We start from the raw sequence: 19151 nt of genomic DNA on the forward strand, positions 1-19151 counted from the left end.
TCATCCACCCGCTCCCCACTGTCCCCACACATCACAATGTCATCTGCAAACATCACAGTCCAGTGAAACTCCTGCCTACCCTCATCTATCAGACTCTTCGTCATCACTCATGGTTTTCCTTTAGGTTTGTGGAGTGCTCCTTTAGTGATGCAGGCAATCACATTATTTTTTGTTAGTTTTAGCCAATAAATTCAGTTAGTGAACATGCAAAAACATCAGCTGTGACACATAATGAACAGCTGTTTATTTTGTTTTTTTCCTGTTGCACTGCACACTGACAAAGGTGACGGTGCAGAACAGTGGCCTTTTGTTGCAGGACAATTAAATGAGGCGCTGCATTGACTCATAATTTATCAAGCAGATTGTGAGCACAAAACACCTGCCTGTGATCCCTCAAAGCAGATTTTTAGGACCCAAAATCATGCTAATTGTCACTCTAGTATTCTCTTATCAGAGGCTGTATCACACCTGGACTGAGGAGTGAATATAGCAGGTGCAAATTAATTACCAAACCAGACAAAAACCCACATCAGGGTGTCTACATTCTGGGGGATATGCCTCTCCTCATAATCATCTTTACTGACAAGTGTTTGCACATAGCTGTCTCGCCATTTTGGTGACAACATAGAAGAAATTAAGAAACAAAAGAAAGGATACATGAAATTATAGAAAATATAATTTATAATGTGTAAAATATTCAGTGCTTTTTTAAAGTCCAGCTGTACAGTTTGTGAAAACATCCAAACGTGCCTTGGATGACACCTTTTAGCTGCTGCTTGTTTGTGGATTTCTCTGCTTTCGGTTTTATCTTCAGTAACCCAAAGGTTTTAGGGTTGAGATCAGGTGAATCGGATCCTTCCTTCTCTATATTTTCTCTCCTCATCATTGTGGTTCAAGTTCACGCTGGTTTTATTTAATTTATTTCTAGGACTGTGCAGGCTCTCTTAGGTGTATTCCGGTTAAGTGTGATCTGGCCTTCCTGTTCTTGATTGTACCCTGCGGTTTACACCTCCTTGTACACACCTCTGTTTTCACATTCAGAAGCTTTTTTCTGAACGCAGATTTTGATAATGATACGTCTGTTTCCTTGCTCTTGGTGCAGATGTTGCAGAGTTGTTTATCTTAACCAAAAACGTATTCTGCCATCATCCAGTTTAGCTTTCTTCTGTGGTCTTTTAGGGCCTTTGGTGTTGTTCAGCTTGCCTTGCAGAAGCAAGCTGAACAACCAGTGTTTGTATACAATTTGTGAAATGTCCAATATCCTTGTTTATTTTGCTAAATAAGCTGTAGTCAACAGGACTTACAGTGGAGGTGTATATAAAATAAAGAAATTACCTGTTTTGTAAATATTCTTATGACTCTGCTTCATTGTACCTACTCTGTGTTCTACATTGTAATGAATCTAATCCTCTTTGGCCACTTATGGTATATTTTTAGAACTGTTATGTTATAGTTGTTTCAGTTTCTGTTGTTTTCTTGGCCAGATCTCGCTTGAAGTTTTTTCTTTTTGCCAAATAAGATTTTATATTATCTGTATATATAAAGATACATATAAGGGAAACTGGAAAAAACATAAACAAAAAAAAACCTGATTGCAGCTTCTACCTCGTGACAGTGACGTGATGTCTTTCAAGTTTCAGATATCTTTAGTAGATTATAGGTCAGCAATTAACACCTGATTAACTCCAGGTTTTGGCGGAGTTCAATCATGGAAAAAAAAAAAAAAAAGATCAAAGCTCCTTCTCTTTCCATTTGCTCATTTCTCAGTAAAGCGACACTGAGTCTGCGCGGTGCGCCTCGCCGCTTCCCATTACGTAATTGACGTCGCCTGTCAGAATCCAGGAAGTGGTTAGGTCGCTCTTGTTTGTGTCCCTGGCTCGCTGTTCCCCATCTGTTTTTTTTCTGATTTAATAAAGCGCTTTCACGGGCCGAAATGGCGACGTTTATTTCAGTCCCGTTGAAAAAATCGTCCGAAGTGGATCTGGTGAAACCGCTGTCGAAATTCGTAACGTCTACGTACCCGGCGAGCGAGGATCAGGGAGAGTATCTCCGCGCCGTGGAGGAGCTCAATAAGCTCCGCAAGAGCGCGCTGGGAAGGCCGCTAGACAAACACGAGAGCTCCCTGGAGATTTTACTCAGGTAAAAAACAAAACACTGTTTCATAACACCTGAACCGGCTGCTGTGTAACTAACACCAACTGTTCGGAGGGCTGTCTCGTCTGTGGCGCTGATTTAGCTCGGCCATCGCCGCACCCAGCGGGGTTAGCTTTGAGCTGCTAACACCGAGCTAAGATGCTAGGAGGACGCTCTCTGGGAAATAACTGAGTCATTTGTTGCTCCTGCCAAGTTTCCCTGCGGGGGGAATACAAGCGGGATGTGATGGCTGGTTTAACCGAACTGTCAACTGCTTGTGAGGGTAAATTGGGCATGGAAAGCCGAGCTGGTTCACACTTACAGCTATGGCCTTTACGCTAAAGTGGCTTAAAGAAAACTATACCTTGTGTAGATTTAGCTTAAACACTGAATTTGAACTTTCTCAGTGTGAAACGAACCTGAGTTGTAAGAAACAAACTTATACTTAAAACACAGACACCAGTCGCAAAAGCCTAAAGAAGGAAGCCCCTTCAGTGTGAGTGTTAGCAATAGCAAAATGCAGCTTAATCACGTCTAACTGGCAGTTTTTACGCGTTTGTCAGCACTAACAGAGGCTGTGTTGGTGAGAACAGCCTCAGTGTGTGTCTGCTCATCTACAGATGCAAAAACAAAAAGAGAGTCCAGACCGTGCCTTTTCCTGTCAGCCAGAAGTTGCTGATGCCACTGAGACCTCAATAAAGTTGAGCATAAATGGTGTCACTGTGTCAACTGCTTTGCATAGAGGAAGTTGGTAGGATAGATGTGATATATTTTTGTGACACAAAGTCCCTCTGTGTCCTTGTCAGCTCTATGTTGTTAACTGATGCCTTTCCTCCCGTGTAACTACACTTACTTATAATTGTTAAATGAGGCATGGCGCTCATGAGGGATGAGAGAGATGTGGCACTCAGATAATCCTGAACCCCAGGCTGTGGGGGGATTAGATCTTCCAGGGAGAGGGGGAAAATGTGTTTATAAACTTAAGTTTTGGGGACAAAATCAGCTTAACATTTGTGACTTTTGTTTGACTTGACTGGTTATTATATACCTGCAGCCTTTGTGTCCTTATGACCACTGAGATTAAAGTTAACTTCCAAAATAAGGGGACAAAAGTATGTTAGTGGGTGAGTTTCAGTGTAGTCTTTCCTTTGCGATGAATATATCTTGAACAGGCCTGTTTTTATTCCTGGGTGCCATACAGGTACGGACTCTGTCCTTTTTAATGTGACTCATGACTTATTTAATGCAGAGAGTCTGCTCACATTACACAAGTCAGTATCCAGGTATGCAAATTCATGACCCAGAGCTTTTGTTGTTAAGTAGGTACATTGAAATTTTGTATCTGTTTGTTTGTTTATTTATTTATTTACTAACTCAGAATAATTGATCAAAAGTCAGCCCAGTTATTTTTTTATCTGTCCTCCCCCTCTAAAGACATGTGAACAAATGTGCTTATTGTGCGAGCGCTAGTTTATGCTCTTTTGTTTTCTTGGTTTTTCTGAGGGAAATATTGATCGAAGCCAGTTTAGAAATAGTTCTGTCTGAAAAGATTACTATTATAATCTGTTGGTTAAACTAACTCACTGACTTTTGTGTGTGTTGTGGGTTCTGTGGGTTAGTAGCAGTCTGCTCAGGACCGATCGGAAGCATGCCGAAACCAAATAAGCCGCCATCACTGAATGTTAGCATTGTGTCACTATGGTGACCATTGTTTGCGTAGAAACCTTTCTTTCTCTCTTGAGCTAACCAGGTGGCACGCCTCGGCTCACCTTTCTGCTGCTCAGGTGTGTGTGTGTGTGTGTGAGTGAGAGTGAGTGAGAGACAGAGGGAGAGAGAGAATAGGAAACAACCTTTGTATGCAGTTTGTTCTGTTGTAAATGCCAGTGTGTGTTTACTGATGTGTTTTGAGTTCAGGAGAGAAATGTTGAAGGATCGGTAAAAGGGATTCCCTGATGTCATACCTAATTATAGATCGCTCACACATCACAGGTGCTGATACTAATAGGACAAAGAGCCGAGGTGTGTGTGTATGTGCGTGTGTGTGTGTGTGTGTGTGTGATGTTGTTTCCTGAGTCATTGTCAGATGACTCTGAAATGGCTGAGCTTCCTCACACCACAGATGTCATAACATTCACTACCTCTATACAGCTGATTCATTTCAATTATGTTTCAAAGCTTCTTCATTACTTTTTTCCTAACTTACCATGAAATGAAGTCACTGAGTAATTTTTAGAGGAATGTTATTTCTGGATTTAGATACAAACAAAAGCAAAGTTTCAATCTGTGGTGTTTCGTCTCTCTCCGCAGATATTATGATCAGCTGTGTGCCGTCGAGCCCAAGTTTCCCTTTTCTGAAAACCAGGTAAATGATTGAGCTGCAGCACACTAACACACATGTGTGTTAGTTACTGAGCCGAAGCACTTAAACACAAAGCCTCTTCCTGTTTCTTCAGCTCTGCTTAACCTTCACATGGAAGGATGCCTTTGATAAAGGATCTCTGTTTGGCGGCTCCGTCAAGCTCGGTAAGTTTGGCTTTTCTAATATGTATTTTTACCTCCGCAAGAACATGTGCATGTCATTGTGTGTATAACAGTTGGCTGTAAAAGGAGGAAATGATATCACAATAGTTCCTGTAAATTTAAAACTCTGCCCCTCAGGTACGTAATTGTTGTTCTGTCTTTTATTCCTCCTGTCTCTTTGCGTTTTCATCTTTCTTTCACATACACAGACATGAAACACACCCAGTGAGAAACAATTCTTTTTAATTCAATGCACATACGAAACAGGCCCAACAAGATGTCATATGGAGTTAGAAAGATTTCATAAAGAAGTATGTGGTGCTCACATGTGTTTCTTGTGTAGCAGAGCAACGGGAAATTACATGCACACACAGTTACTTTAAAGTTCATCAAGGCCATGTGAAATGTATTTACTAAATTAGGCCCCATAAGAAAAAACAATAAATTTGTCTTTATTGAACTAACATCACGTCATATTGATCAGCTGGAGTTCTCAACCATTGGATTGTTTCTGTTTCCGTTAATCTGGAGGAATGAAAATGTTGATGTTAAGAGGTTGAAATGCTTGTTTGTGTAAATCCATGCAAACAGCTGTTTCAACAAACTGAAACAATATTCAGGGGAAAAAAACTGATGTCACTCTGTCGTCTCTGTGAGTTTTCTCACCCATGCAGCGCAAGAAGAGACAGAGAATCCTGACAAAAACAAAAGCAGTGACGTAGTCACAAACAATCTGGACTTTCCAATATTTCCAGTGTTTGTTATCTCAACTTCGCTGTCTCTAAATATCTCTCAGAATTATGTAATGAGCAAACCTCTCAGCTGGGATGGGAAATCCCCAGCTCAGTGCAGCTACACACACCTAGGGGTGCGACCTGACCAATCAGATTTTCCCTCTTTGAGATGCTGGCCACTTAAAGCTTGTGGCGATAACGTCATGTGACTGTGATCAATCAGCAGTTTGTTATAAACGTAGCAGTGTTTTTATCAGAAGTTTAATAATTTACAAACTTACTGTAAATGACTATTTATCTATTTGCACTGTGACTAAATCACAATAATTCAAAGAACAAACACGGTTTGACATGTTGAAGATAAAAATTTATAGACATAAATCAAATAAAAGGATGTTGATCTAGAACTTTTGAAATTTCGTGCTCGTGCTTTTGTGTTGCAGCTCTGGCCAGTTTGGGCTATGAGAAGACGTGTGTGTTGTTCAATGTGGCAGCTCTGGCCAGTCAGATCGCCTCAGAGCAGAATCTGGACAATGACGAGGGACTGAAGACCTCTGCCAAATACTATCAGGTGGGTGTACTACCATACAGTAACATACAGTATACTATCACTGTTAAAACTCAGATGATATTTAGTTATTTAGTTAGTCAGCCTGACTTTCTCTGAGATGATAGTAAATATTTGCATTGACCTGCTTGCCCAGAAGGATGTCAAGCTTCAGAAATGGAAGCGCCCTCAGAAAGAGTAGGCCTGCAGAGTGTTTAACCAAACAAGCAAACAAAATGCAAATCTGACATGTTTCACTCTAGGCTCGAGACCTGAGTGTGACAGAAGCAGGCGGGACTTACAAATTTTTATTTGTATTTTTTTTCCTTTTCTAACATGTGACGCTCTTATCAAACATGTGACCTGATGTGATCTCCTGCACTCTGTTGATGCATTTGAGGCCCGTGGAGCTGGCTGAACGCCACAGTTAGCTCTGTTTTGGGGAAAAATCTTCTTTTAGTGTTGGATTGGATTAATTTTTTTCCTCTTCGTGTCTTCCTGCAGCTGGCCAGCGGGGCGTTTGGCCACATCAAGGACACAGTGCTGTCTGCTCTGAACAGGGAGCCTACCATGGACATCTCCCCTGAGACTGTAGGCACCCTGAGCCTCATCATGCTGGCCCAGGCCCAGGAGGTCTTCTTTCTTAAAGCCACTTCAGGTACCAAAGCCCTGACCCTAAAGACATGACTAAGCCTTTCAGCGATTTTGGTTATCATTTATTTAAAACACAGACTCTATTTTTATCCCCTTTGAATACTTTTAAAAAGTGCATAATGCTTCTACTACTGCTTAAGAGTTTTGCTCCGTGGGCCATCTTGCAAGTTAACATTTTCACAAAAGTTTATGTTACAAATAAAATGAGGTATTGTACTTTAATTAATTATATATCATCTTTAATTACCCACTTAAGCAGCTTTTTTTTTTTGCTCTCAAGATTAATTTCGAGTGCTGATGGGAGCAGTTTAGGTCCCAGCTACACTCAGCTTCTGTCCCCATTCTGTCTGCACAGTTTGTGTGTTGGAGTTTTGAAGATTACATTATAAAATAGGTTCTTATATAAAAAACAAAAACTCATCTGCTGAGAAGTTGTGTAATTTTGTTGTAGATTGCTGTGATGTTTTAATGCAGTGGAAGCAGTCAGCTCTGAAAACCACTCAGAGAACCAGTTTGGAGTTTGACCAAAGCAACCAACCAGTTTTGTATCACTATCAATAATGTTGGGTCTATTTTACTGGATATACCGATAAAAAATACTTCCCATCAAATTATGTTAAAGTAAATCTCATAAAATGGAAAAAAGCATCACAAGCGCACTCCAACTTTCTAAAATTGGTGCAGAATTTGGTGATAATTAAAAAAAAAAAAAAATCTTAAAATAATGGAAGTGGGAATTTGTTCTATGGTCCATCCTTTCCTGGGACTGCCAGACTACCCAGCGTTAGTGTTCGAGGGTTAATGTGTGAGTTTGAGTAAAGCAGCTTCTTATCTGGAGTCTTTTCATGTGTTTGTCTTTGCCTGGTGCATCATTTTAAAAGGCTCTTGTTCACCATGTAGATAAGATGAAAGACGCTGTCATCGCTAAGCTGGCCAATCAGGCGGCAGACTTCTACGGAGACGCCTTCAAGCAGTGCCAGTATAAGGACAACCTCCCCAAGGTATATGAAGAACACAAACACGCGCACACACACAAAGTTACACATTAACCACGAGATGGAAACCCACACATCCACAGTCAGCCATGTGCTCGGTGGGGTGCAGACATGCAAAGCGTGGACTCTTAATGGTTTGGAGTGTGTCTGGTTGTGTGTATCGTTTTGTGTTTATGTGGGAAATAGACTCGGGTTGTGGGACTGTCCCAATCACACCCTTTGTCTTCTCATTTTTCTGTTTCCATCCTGTTTTCACTGCGACTGGTTGATTAATACTCAGCTACATATTGACCTGTGTTCTTCCTGATTGGTTTCTCTCCGTTTAATCAAGGACATCTTAAAGTAGTTACTTACACCACACATAGAAACACACACTAACAAAGGTCCACGCTGCACGTTTAATATTTTGGAGTTACGCAGATCAAAATGGAGAAAAAAGCAGCTATTATAACTGAAGTTTTTTAAAGTGGGAATTTCCCCATGTCTAAATTTAACAGCTGTGACATACTGGAAATGATGATGTGTGATAGAAACTGTACAAATGTAAATTATAGCTCATTAAAAATATTTTGTCTTACACTAAAACACAAATTTCTTCATCTACACACCTTAAAGCTGAAAAGATTTATCAACTTGTCAGCCAACAAAAATATAATCTATGAATATTTCATTAGTTAATTGTATAAAACGAGACTTGCTTTCAGCTTCTGCTGAGATTTTTTTTTTCTCCGTATTGTATTGTTGATAAATAAAAATCTTTAGATGTCTCTGTGTGACGAGAAAGTAGCTTCATATCTGCTGTTACAGCAGTTTGTCCTCATTGTTATGTTCACCTAAAAGTCCAGAGGATATGGGGAGGGGAGAAAGGTTCTGGGTTAGGGGGGAAAAAGGAGCAGGATAAAGGTTTTTTATTATTAATTAAACTAAGAGACAGACGAGCCAAGACACCATGAAAGAAAGAACATAACAAAACAGTAAGTTAAAAAGAAAAAAGACACACCTTCCTCTCCCTCTGAGCTAAAACACAAAGTCACTGCACTGCAAGGACAACTGTGCTCCCCTCCCTGACCTACCTGTCCTAATTGCTGACTGTGGCCAGCTGCCAAGGTCAGTACCTAAAGTACGCGAGAGGAGAAAACGCCTACTGGAGGAAAATCACTGCAGACCCCGCTGAGCCGTAACACTCATATTAAACATGGCCAGAGATTTGAAAAATGAGGACATGATTCAGGATTCAGACAGCTCAGTCATGCTTAATGTGTGAGCACAGCTGTCACCTGCTGATCAAACCTTCTGTTTGCAAGGGGCAGCCAATCAGGAGGAAGTTGACTTAACTCTTTTCCTCAGTTGCCTCAGTACATATTAGTACTAGAAGCTGTAATGCAGATGTAAACAAACAAACAAACCTAAAAGTGTGAAAACTTACCAGGTAATAATAAAAAATAAATAAATAAATAAAATAAAAGGCTGGACAGTGGACCCATTCTCGGTTTTAATGGTCCAGCTTGATTTCAGGCTAACTGTTTAAGATAATGTATCATTTTGTTTTCATACCACCTTCCTCACACACACACACACACACACACACACACACACACACACACACACACACACACACACACACCTGGTTTGGGGATGTTTGATGAAGCAACTTTTTCTGGAAGGTTAAAACACTCATGGCCTGTTCTGTTTTTCTCTCTCGTTGTCTTCCTTTCTTTCTGCATCCCTCGCCGTGGTGCTGGCGTTTGCCCTGGGTGTGTCTGTGCGTGCGCGCTTGTGTTGTGTTTGCACGTGCCTCTCTGTCACTGGCTTCTGTGATGTGATTTTTATTTATTTTTGTATTCATTTAATTTGATTTTTTTTTACCTCGCTGATGTGCGTCTGCCATCTTATGGTTTACGTTGCCGCTGTGCGTGTATGTGCGTGTGTTTTTATATATGTCTGCATGCCTGCGTGTTGCTCTGTGGTTGCCGCTCCCTGGTCAGTATTTTTATTTTCAGGAAGTGCTTCCGGTGCTGGCGGCTAAGCACTGCATCATGCAAGCCAACGCCGAGCTGCATCAGAGCGTCCTGGCCAAGCAGAAGAAGAGGTTCGGGGAGGAGATTGCTCGTCTGCAGGTACACAGATTTCCCCTCGCTTTACAGCCCTTTAAAAGAAAAAAAAAAAGGAAAAAATACGTTGTATATTTAAAAAAAAAAAAAAAAAAAAAAAAAAAAAAAAGCTTCTCCACAACTTTTCCTCCATTATTTGATCAATCCAGCACGCAGCAGAGCTGGTTAAGACTGTGGCATCTCGTTACGACGAGTACGTGAGCGTTAAGGATCTGACAGACAAGATCAACCGATGCCTCACAGCAGCTAAGAAAGACAACGACTTTATCTACCACGACCGGGTGCCCGAAGTCAAAGACCTCGAGCACATCGGCAAAGCAGCACTGGTCAAACCAACCGCCATCACACCCCCACTCAGTCAGAAATTTTCAGGTATGGACCGCGGACACGCCCCCACTGTTGAAAATTCTCTGGAGAATGATGCTCAGCTGACACTTTATATGATCTGGAAACTGATTTTTTTCCTAACTATTTGCTTGTCTTGATCTTTTCAATTCAGACTTGTTTGAGAAGATGGTTCCAATGGCCGTGCAGCAGTCCATGAGCATTTACAGCCAGAGGAAGGCCGAGACCGTTAACAGACTGGTGGGAACCATGAGGGAGGCGACTAATCTCTGCAACGGGTATGCTGTGCTCTGTCTGTAAAGCTATATCCACACATGATTTCCAGCTCTGAGCGATTCTCCGCCGTCACAAGTGGGGCTTTATGCGAGAACCTGAATTATCAGCCAGTTTGCTACTGCAAACAAGGTTTATGATAATAAAGAAAGCCTCTTCACTTTGGGGCAATGATTGTGGCAGTAATTTTAAAGCCTCCATCTAAATGAAATATGAGAGTTGCTCATAGGAATTGCTGCTCCTCCTGGAGTATTGGTAAGATTCGAGTGAATGAGATTGAATTTGTCCTAGATATGACTGACTGTGAGCCTCGGTGACTGCTCAGTGGATTTGAATTCTTATTAGTTTGTGCACTTTCTTTCTGCACTTTAATACATGAACCTGTGAACTGTGATGGATCATAGGATGAGCCGGATGAGCTATTATGTTGATGTTCTGGTTTTCATTGAAAACTGCATATACAGACTCACGGGTGAAGCTGGTCTTTTTTCCCCATAAGTAACTTTTACTGCGCACACAAAACAAGCAAAAAAAGAAAAGACACATCCGTTATGGCTTCTGCAGCGTGATCAACGTGGCTTCTCCAATCAGAGCCAGCCATTCATTTTCTTCCGCTTATCCAAGTCAGGGCTGCTGGAGCGTATCTCAGCTACCATAGGGCGAGAGGACCCTGGATCTTCTTGCTGTGAGGCACTACCTCCATACGTGCCTTTCCCCTATCCACCAGAGCACCATAAGAAATCCTAATTCATGTTATGGGTGTGTAAAAAAATACACTTGCCTACATCTTTACTACACACAGCGAAAGGAAACGTTTACAGGATAGTACACGATGTACGGTTTAGAGACAGTGGTGCTAACAAAAAGACAGGAGGCTGAGCTGGAGATGCTGAGACTGAGCAAGATCTGAGACAAAGTCAAAGCCAGGCAGAAAGAGAAGAGGAAGACCACAGAGGAGGTTCATGGATGTAGTGAAGGAGAACAGAGGAGGATGCTGGGAATGGGTGAGGTTGAGGCAGTGGCGACAACTAAAGGGAGCACCCGAAAGAAGGCGGCCTACAAACTACTGCCACGACAAGGAAACCACATGCTTCAACTGTCATATGAATCAGTGAGTGCGACGACACGATTGGCTCGTGTGTTGAAGATGGTGAAGATTCATAAATTTCCATTTATGTCGTGTCTCTCTGGTACAAAGTTTGCATGACATCACATCAGGTCCATGTGAGAATAGAGCAGTATTTTGGAGAAGCAGTGGCGATCATGTGTCCTGATGCAGGAGTATTTCTTGGAGTTTCTCTGGATTGTTCCGAGTTTATGTGGAAACTCTCATATGAGTTGCTGTTTGTGTAAACCACTGAGCGATCCGTGTCTTCCTGTTAACATGTCAGTAAGTGCTTCTGTAAATAAATTTAATAATTCATAACATGAGGGAGCATCAGGTACCATTAATGTGTCGATAAAAGCACTCGTGTCGTCAGTGCGGCGCTCTCAGCACATCGTTTGAAGATCTTTATTAGAAATTTGAGCCAACGACGTCAACATGAGTGCATTGTCATTAAATTAAAGCAGTAAAATGAAAATATTTACTTTAACTCATTTTCTCCAAGTAAACTTTGTAAAAGCTGTTTTTAATGAGCTCCGTGCTGACGAGCTACAAATTAATGTTCAAGCAGCCGTAATAACTGACAGATGATGCGTTTCTCCATCAGGGTGTTGGCGTCTCTAAACCTGCCAGCTGCTCTGGAGGATCTGTCAGGAGACTCCATCCCACAATCCATTGCTGAGAAGGCCAGGAACGTCGTGCAGCACGGAGGACTGCAGAGCATCGAGCAGCTCATCAAAGACCTGCCCGAGCTGTTGACCCGCAACAGAGAGATCCTGGATGAGGTCGGTGACGCGAGCAGACACGTGCCCTCTGACCTTCCTGCTTGCCGCGACCCCAAAATCTGTTTAACAAAGCAAAGAAGCCGCTTTTAGAACAACAGGCTGCAAACAGCTTGTTCGTCATATGGCTTTGCTTTCTTGAAAACGTAGCATATGAATCCTGGCTTGGACGCCGCGAATGTTGGAGTTTTCTACCACCATTATTACCAGAAGAGCGTATTAATGCTAAAAAAACTCTTAATCGTTCCTAATGGCGGAAATCCCAGATCCGCATCATCACAGGAATCTAATCCACTGATCGTTGGGCCAAGGACTGTCTGTCCACCGGCTTCAGCCAACCCATTTTTTAAACATCATGCTGACAAACAAATAAACAGATGGGAGGGAAAACATAAAGCACAATCTGCCTCCAAGTTTGTTGGCAGAGTTGAAAAGTCCAAACCGAAATGCCCTAATTTTCCTAAAAAGTAGTCATTAATGAGACTAAAAGGAGGCAAAAAAAAAGAAAAAATACAATTGAGCTCGCCAAAAAAACGACTATTATTTGAGATTTTAATTTTTTATATATTGAGTTTTTATTTTTAATTAAACTCCAATTTCAGTTTTTTTATTTAACATGCATGTTGAGTGATCATTAAAAAGTACATGAGGCAGACAGATATGGACGAGCAAAGTTTATAATCACTGATGTAATAATCGCTGCTTCGTGTGTCTCAAGTGTGGCAGTTTCTAAAAAATACATGCCACAATGACACGAGCTCACCAGCTGTATAAGCAATTTTCCCGTATCCTGACATTATAATAACAATAATAAGAATATCCAAATAGTCTAACAGATTCCTCATGTGTCATCAGGACCTCCCCAACATGATACATATTCAAACCCGTTTGAAAACCCACCTTCAGAATCAGTTCTGATTACTTTTTTGTATCGTTTCTTACTCGGGTTTCCTCATTTTATGTGTCTTTAAACTCTGTCATCTTGTGCTGGTGTTATGTCCTCTGATTATTTTAGATGTACAGCACTTTTGTGCTAATCGATGTGTATCAGTGGTGTTTTTGTCCTCTCAGCATCTTTGTGTTTTCGTCCTTTAGTCTCTGAAGATGCTGGACGATGAAGAGACGACCGACAATGAGCTGAGGACCAAGTTCAGCCAGCGCTGGAGCAGAACTCCCTCTGGAGACCTCTACAAGCCTCTTCGAACCGGTACGCCAAGGAAGAATGTTGCTCTCATTTGTTGTTGGTGTTGGGGTTTTCTTGTTTTTATTTATTGGGGCCATTACACACTGAGAGCGCTGCAAAAAAACGACAGGAAATTCCTAATTTATCGGACACCAACTTGTCGTGCAAGTCTTTGCGCTGGGAAAAACTCTCTTATTCCCTCTAATCCTCTCCCTACACAGAGGGCGCTAACTTCCGCAACATCTTGGACAAGGCAGTGCAGGCCGACCAGGTGGTGAGGGACCGCTACAGCACCCACTGTGCCATGATCGCCCTGCTGTGTAAACCAGAGAACGAGCTCAACGCCGCCATCCCCTCTGCCAACCCAACCAAGACACTACAGGGCAGCGAGGTCTGTCTGACATCTTTACGTCTTTGTTTGTGAGCTCAGATAATAGGAATGTGCTTTTTTTTTTTTTTTTTTTTTTAAATGTGTGTGTCCCATAAACGTCGACTCCTGCTGCACAGAAATCCCCGGTGGACATTGTGTTCCTTATGGCCCTTTCCCTCCTCCCCTCACTACCTCCCTTTTTCTTTTTCTTTTTTTTTTTTTGCTGATACTGCACTGTGTTTCACTGGGGAGCTCAAAGAACTAAGCAAGCAGAACTGAAAGAAGTGCACCCCTCTCCAGCTGCTGCACTCACTGTAACGAGGGTGAGAGGTCGGGGGTTAATGTCGGACTGTGGAAAAGTCATATCTGTCTACCTTCCCCTGTAGGTAGTGAACGTGCTGCGCTCTCTGCTCGCTCAGCTGGAGGAGGTAAAGAAAGAGAGGGAGACTATGGAGGGAGAGATCAAGGCCGTGACCTTTGACATGTCCATCACCTTCCTGACGGCGCTGGCTCAGGATGGAGCCATCAATGAGGAGCAGCTGTCGCTGGGCCAGCTCGACCAGCTGTACGGCAGCTACAACCAGAGAGTGCAGGCCAGCCTCCGCACACAGGAAGAGCTGCTGGGAAAAGTTCAGGTACAGGCGGCTTTGGTGGGAAGCGTGTGGCTTTTAAATGTGTTTATTAAATTGGGTCAGAATTCCCTCACAGGAATGACGCTTTAACTGTATCAGATTAAAAGAACGCATAGATGGACATAAAGTGCATACATAATAAAAAGAGTCGGAGGTTAACCGTCCTCTCGACCTGCGATCTGCTTCCAGACATCCCACCAGGAGTTCAGCAGCCTGAAGCAGTCCAATGCAGACTCCAACCAGAGGGAGGAGGTCCTCAAGAAGCTGGCCTCGGCCCACGACAGCTACATGGAGATCAGCAACAACCTGCGCGAGGGCACCAAGGTACGTGCTCAGCAGAACAACGGGACCAGCCGTGCCGCAGCGATGCATATCTTTTGTCAGATGTGCTCTACTTTTGTGCGTCCCAAACCGGGTTAGTTATTTTTGTCCCCGTTTTTTTTCTTTCTCCCCGCTCAGTTCTACAACGACCTGACAGAAATCCTGCTCAAGTTCCAGAACAAATGCAGCGACATCGTTTTTGCCCGCAAGACGGAGCGCGATGAACTCCTCAAGTACGTATCCGCGCGGTCATTCCAAGCTGGCTGCGAAGGAAGACTGTTTTTGCAGGTGGTGCATTGGGTTCTGTTTTATTTGCCGTTTGTGATGTTTGATTTTTGCTCTCAGGGACCTGCAGCAGAGCATCGCTCGAGAGCCCAGCGCTCCAACCTTCAACGTTCCCGCCTATCAGAGCACTCCCGCTGCCCCCTCCGGCCCCGCCGCCCCGGCTCCTGGTCCGACCCCTGCACCAAGAACCGTCTTTGTAAGCGGAAACTCAGCCCAACACTGAATATTATCAACATCTATCGGTCGTGTGCTCATCTTTCTGTTCTCTCCCTTTACGTCTTCCAGCCTGTGCAGCCTCAACAACCCGAGTCAAAGCCCCAGCCCCCAGCCAGGCCACCTCCACCAAGCGTGACCCCTCAGGCAGCCTCCACCACACCCGCCAGCTCACAACCTGCCGCCGCTCCCACTAACAACCCACCACCCATGGCACCCCAGGCCCAGGGACCACCTTACCCCACCTACCAAGGCTACCCTGGGTCAGTTTTCAAATCTGTCCTCTCTTTTTTTCAGTGGATTTCTCAGATCTGAGCACCTCATTTGGTCCCTAAAGTGACAAACTGCTGCAGGTCGACCGGCTCGCATTCTCATTGGTCGGAGAGTCTCTGCTGCTACTTTTTATAAGAAGAAAAATGTGGCAGGAACAGATTTCTGGCTTCAGTGAAGCAAATAATTTGAGAAAAAAAAAAGATGAAAAGCTGCAGCTACAGGTTGAAGATAAAGTACATGAAATATCTTCTCAGTAAACACGGAGCAATTAAAAATCTATAGATGGTCTTTAATTTTAACAGCTGCAAATGCCATTAAACCCAAACTCCGTTCTAGCTCTGTATACTGATGCTAGGAGAGGGCGTTAGTTGCTTCACGATAACTTTTAAATGCAGTCTGCAACCTTTGACTCTGAAGTGTTTTGATTATACAAGTTTGTCTCGTCTCTTGTCTTTTCCCTGCAGGTACTACCAGATGCCTATGGGCTACAATCCTTATGCTTATGGCCAGTACAACATGCCCAACATGCCCAACATGCCCTACATGCCCTACCAGACTCCGGGTCAGGGAGGATACCCAGGAACTGCTCCAGCAGGACAGCCCTACCCAGGCTACCCCCAACAACCCCCTCAGCAACAGCCCTACTACCCTCAGCAATAACTCGCCTCCTCATCCCTGTATTCCTCACATGTTAACACCAAATTTAAAAAAAAAAAAACATCCCCAGCAATAACACTTCAATCCCATGGGCTCCTCCGCTCGTCTTACACTTTGTTTTCTCCTCCTGACAGCGGCTGTGTGAAGGTGGAGCTGCTGAAAAGCCTTTAACACTTTTCTGTAACTCATCTTTCTTTTTGTTAAGCTCATGTTTTTCTGGATCCTGGCAGCACTTTTCCCTGAAACTGTTTCAGCTTTCATCAGTGCACTAACACCTCCTCCTCCTCTTTTTTTTTTTATGTACTCATTTTCTAAAAGTTTTGTTGATTAAATTAAACCCTTAACCTCTTTCCGATGATAACTGACTCTTTGACTGAGGTGGACTGCTGTAACAACACTCATCGAGGCGCACAGAGCGGCTCTTCGTTTCCTCGCTGGAGACTGTGCATCTGTATTGACTCAATCAAACCTCCCAGCGCATCTATATTAACTATATTGCTATTTTTGTAATGAATACTGATGCTTCTCTAATGTATAAATCTATAAAAAAAAAAAAACAACCCAGAAAAACGAATGGCCGGTAGGTTTTCTAATGTAGATGACTGTTTTTGTTTCTCTTTCACTCTTTCCTCTCGCTCTCTCACCCCGGGAATGTGGGTTTATTTCCGTGTTACAATCAAGAGGCTGTACAATTGGGAGAAATGGCTCTACTATATAAATATATGTATAAATAAGACTCTGTATGTGATTAACCGAGACACTCTGTGTGCGCCACTCCTGCTCTTTGTGTTTTTGTTTTTATCCATCACCTTCGAGATTAAAAACAACAGCAGCCAGACGCCATTTGTCCGTCTTTATGTGTTGGATGTCTTTTATTTATTGATTTTTTTTTTTCCCGCTCCTTAAACTGTGGAGGTTTGTAAAGCAGCCAGAAGAGGGCAGTCCTGCAGTTCACAGGGGAGGGGGAGGAGGGGGTGTGAAGCAGCACTTTACCTGCCGTTGTTGTTTCTTTCAGCCAATCAGAGATTGACTTGTCCCATCCAACTAATCGGATGCTTTTTGACCCCCGAGCACTGGGGGCAGATCCCATTTAGATGACATGCAAATTACGTTCCAGTGAGGTCGTGATCTCATCCAATCATATTTCCCCGCAGGTGATTTCTCCATAGACAGATTTCATCCCGAGATATTTATTCAGTGTCAGGAGACGCTAATGATTTCGCCTATCTCCTCCCCGTGTGTGTGCGCACGCGCGCGTGTGTGTGGCAGGGAGGCAGATGGCAGCGCAGTGTGATGTCTGGAAGGATGCATGGAGATGTTGGCAGAGAGCTGCTGGTCCCCTGCCTACATCCATCACTCCACCTCTCTCTCCATTTTCTCCTCTCTTCTGTCTAATCTGTCTTCTCGGGTTCCTACCACCACAACTCTTAAAAAAAACCTCACCATATTTCACTTAATTTTCCCTCTGTGCTCTTCCCATCCTTTGTTTTCCTTCTTATCATCAGATTTTTTGCTTTTCTCTTAAGCTTTTTCTTTTTTTTATAATAATGATTATTTTTGTACACCACCTGGCATTTCCTCGCTCCCCTGGCTCATCTGCTTTTGCTTACCATTCGTCTGTCCTTGCTGTCCGAGCTGCGAATCGCTGGCAGTGAGTTATCTACACCGGTCAGTATCTCCTGGCTCATAAACGTCTCATAAGATTACGTCAGTGTGCGCGCTCGCGCTTTGGAGTGAGACTCGCAAGGAAACACAGTTTTAATCAGATCTAACAGCTCGCATCTCCTACTGGAAGTGACACAACACATACACACTGCCATGTTTCTCTCTCTGTGTGTATATCTATACAGCATGGCTCTGCCGCCGCCGCTGCCAAAGCCAATTGTAGCTCTGGATGTGTTTATCAAAGGTGTCTGTGCGTCTCTGCCGTTTAATTTTAACAAGGCGTTCTCCACCGGAGGAGTGTCATATTTTAATTGGTCTGAAACAGAATAAAGGCAGCGAACAGAGCACTGCAGTGACAGGTATTAATTACCTTCTGCCTAATGGCTCCCAAACTCCGCACTCAGCCATATTGGTGTTCACACTATTCTTACTCCCCCCACTCTTCTCTCTCTCTCTCATCGCTTTGCTCTCCTCCTCACCATGTGTTTGTCGGTAATAAGGCTGAATCGAGGCTTTTCTTTGGCTATGATGTTGATAATTACAAAGAAATACTCGATTAGGGGAATTGCTGCGCAGAGATACCCAAACGGGGGGGGTCTGGGGCAATTTTTCATTTGTCCTAGGGTTTATGTAAAGAGTGTTTCAGTCGCTCATTTAATAAAATAATGGAATATAGAGCTGAAGCTCGTACACTAACCAGCTACTTACCAGGATCAATTATTTAACTCGGCAGCAGCTCGGAGCGTTTAGGCACGAAGGCACGGACAAGACGACCTGCTGGAGTTCAAACCGAGCTTCAGAATGAGAAAGGAAAAGGAATTAAGTGACTCTGAGCGTGGCTGCTGATATACTGGGATTTTGCCACACAAGCATCTCTAGGGTTTATGGAAAGGGTGTCAAACATAAGGCCCAGGCGCCAAAATAGGCCCAACAAGGACTCCAACCTGCCTCAATGGACTGCTTTGAAAAATGTGAAGGAGGGCATAATTTTTGGGCTTATAACTGTACAAAAAAATATGATAAAGACCAGCCTTATGTCCTTTTATACTACACCAAAGTAATTACCAGATAAACATTTAAATGACAGTGAAAAAGCAGGAACTTTTCTATCAACTAGAGATAGAAATATATACAGTACTGTGCAAAAGTTTTAGGCACGTGTGAAAAATGCTGTAAACAAAGAACACTTTCAGAAATATAAATGATTGTTTATTGGCCCCAAATGTATTCTGCAGCAGGACAACAACCTCAAACATACAGCCAAAGTCATTAAGAACTATCTTCAGCGTAAAGAAGAACAAGAAGTAGCTGAAGTAATGGTATGGCCCCACAGAGCCCTGATCTCAACATGAT

The 19151-nt window shown here is 43.0% G+C and overlaps 1 protein-coding gene and 1 long non-coding RNA gene across 3 annotated transcripts; one reads left to right on the plus strand and one right to left on the minus strand.

Annotated features, from left to right (window-relative positions):
* Nucleotides 1-1808: 1808 nt before the first annotated feature.
* Nucleotides 1809-16972, plus strand: pdcd6ip (programmed cell death 6 interacting protein). 2 transcript variants are annotated; one of them, XM_005478606.4, is made up of 18 exons: nt 1809-2139; nt 4441-4495; nt 4587-4656; nt 5831-5958; nt 6439-6592; nt 7489-7589; nt 9569-9700; nt 9844-10066; nt 10194-10317; nt 12025-12202; nt 13295-13406; nt 13604-13773; nt 14139-14387; nt 14574-14708; nt 14844-14938; nt 15051-15186; nt 15276-15466; nt 15941-16972. In XM_005478606.4, the coding sequence occupies exons 1-18, from the start codon at nt 1934-1936 to the stop codon at nt 16134-16136; spliced, it is 2655 nt and encodes an 884-aa protein (XP_005478663.1). In that variant the 5' UTR covers nt 1809-1933; the 3' UTR covers nt 16137-16972. The 2 variants fall into 2 exon arrangements, with proteins under 2 accessions (XP_005478663.1, XP_005478664.1); XM_005478607.4 differs by having other exon boundaries at nt 9584-9700.
* LOC112843442 (uncharacterized) lies at nt 12029-18830 on the minus strand. Its single transcript, XR_003215771.1, has 2 exons — nt 18507-18830; nt 12029-12261 (listed from the first exon to the last, which is right to left on the minus strand). It is a non-coding gene; the product is annotated as an uncharacterized LOC112843442 (long non-coding RNA).
* Nucleotides 18831-19151: the final 321 nt, after the last annotated feature.

The sequence above is a fragment of the Oreochromis niloticus genome, linkage group LG22, assembly GCF_001858045.2.
Source record: "Oreochromis niloticus isolate F11D_XX linkage group LG22, O_niloticus_UMD_NMBU, whole genome shotgun sequence".
Taxonomy (NCBI): Eukaryota; Metazoa; Chordata; class Actinopteri; order Cichliformes; family Cichlidae; genus Oreochromis; species Oreochromis niloticus.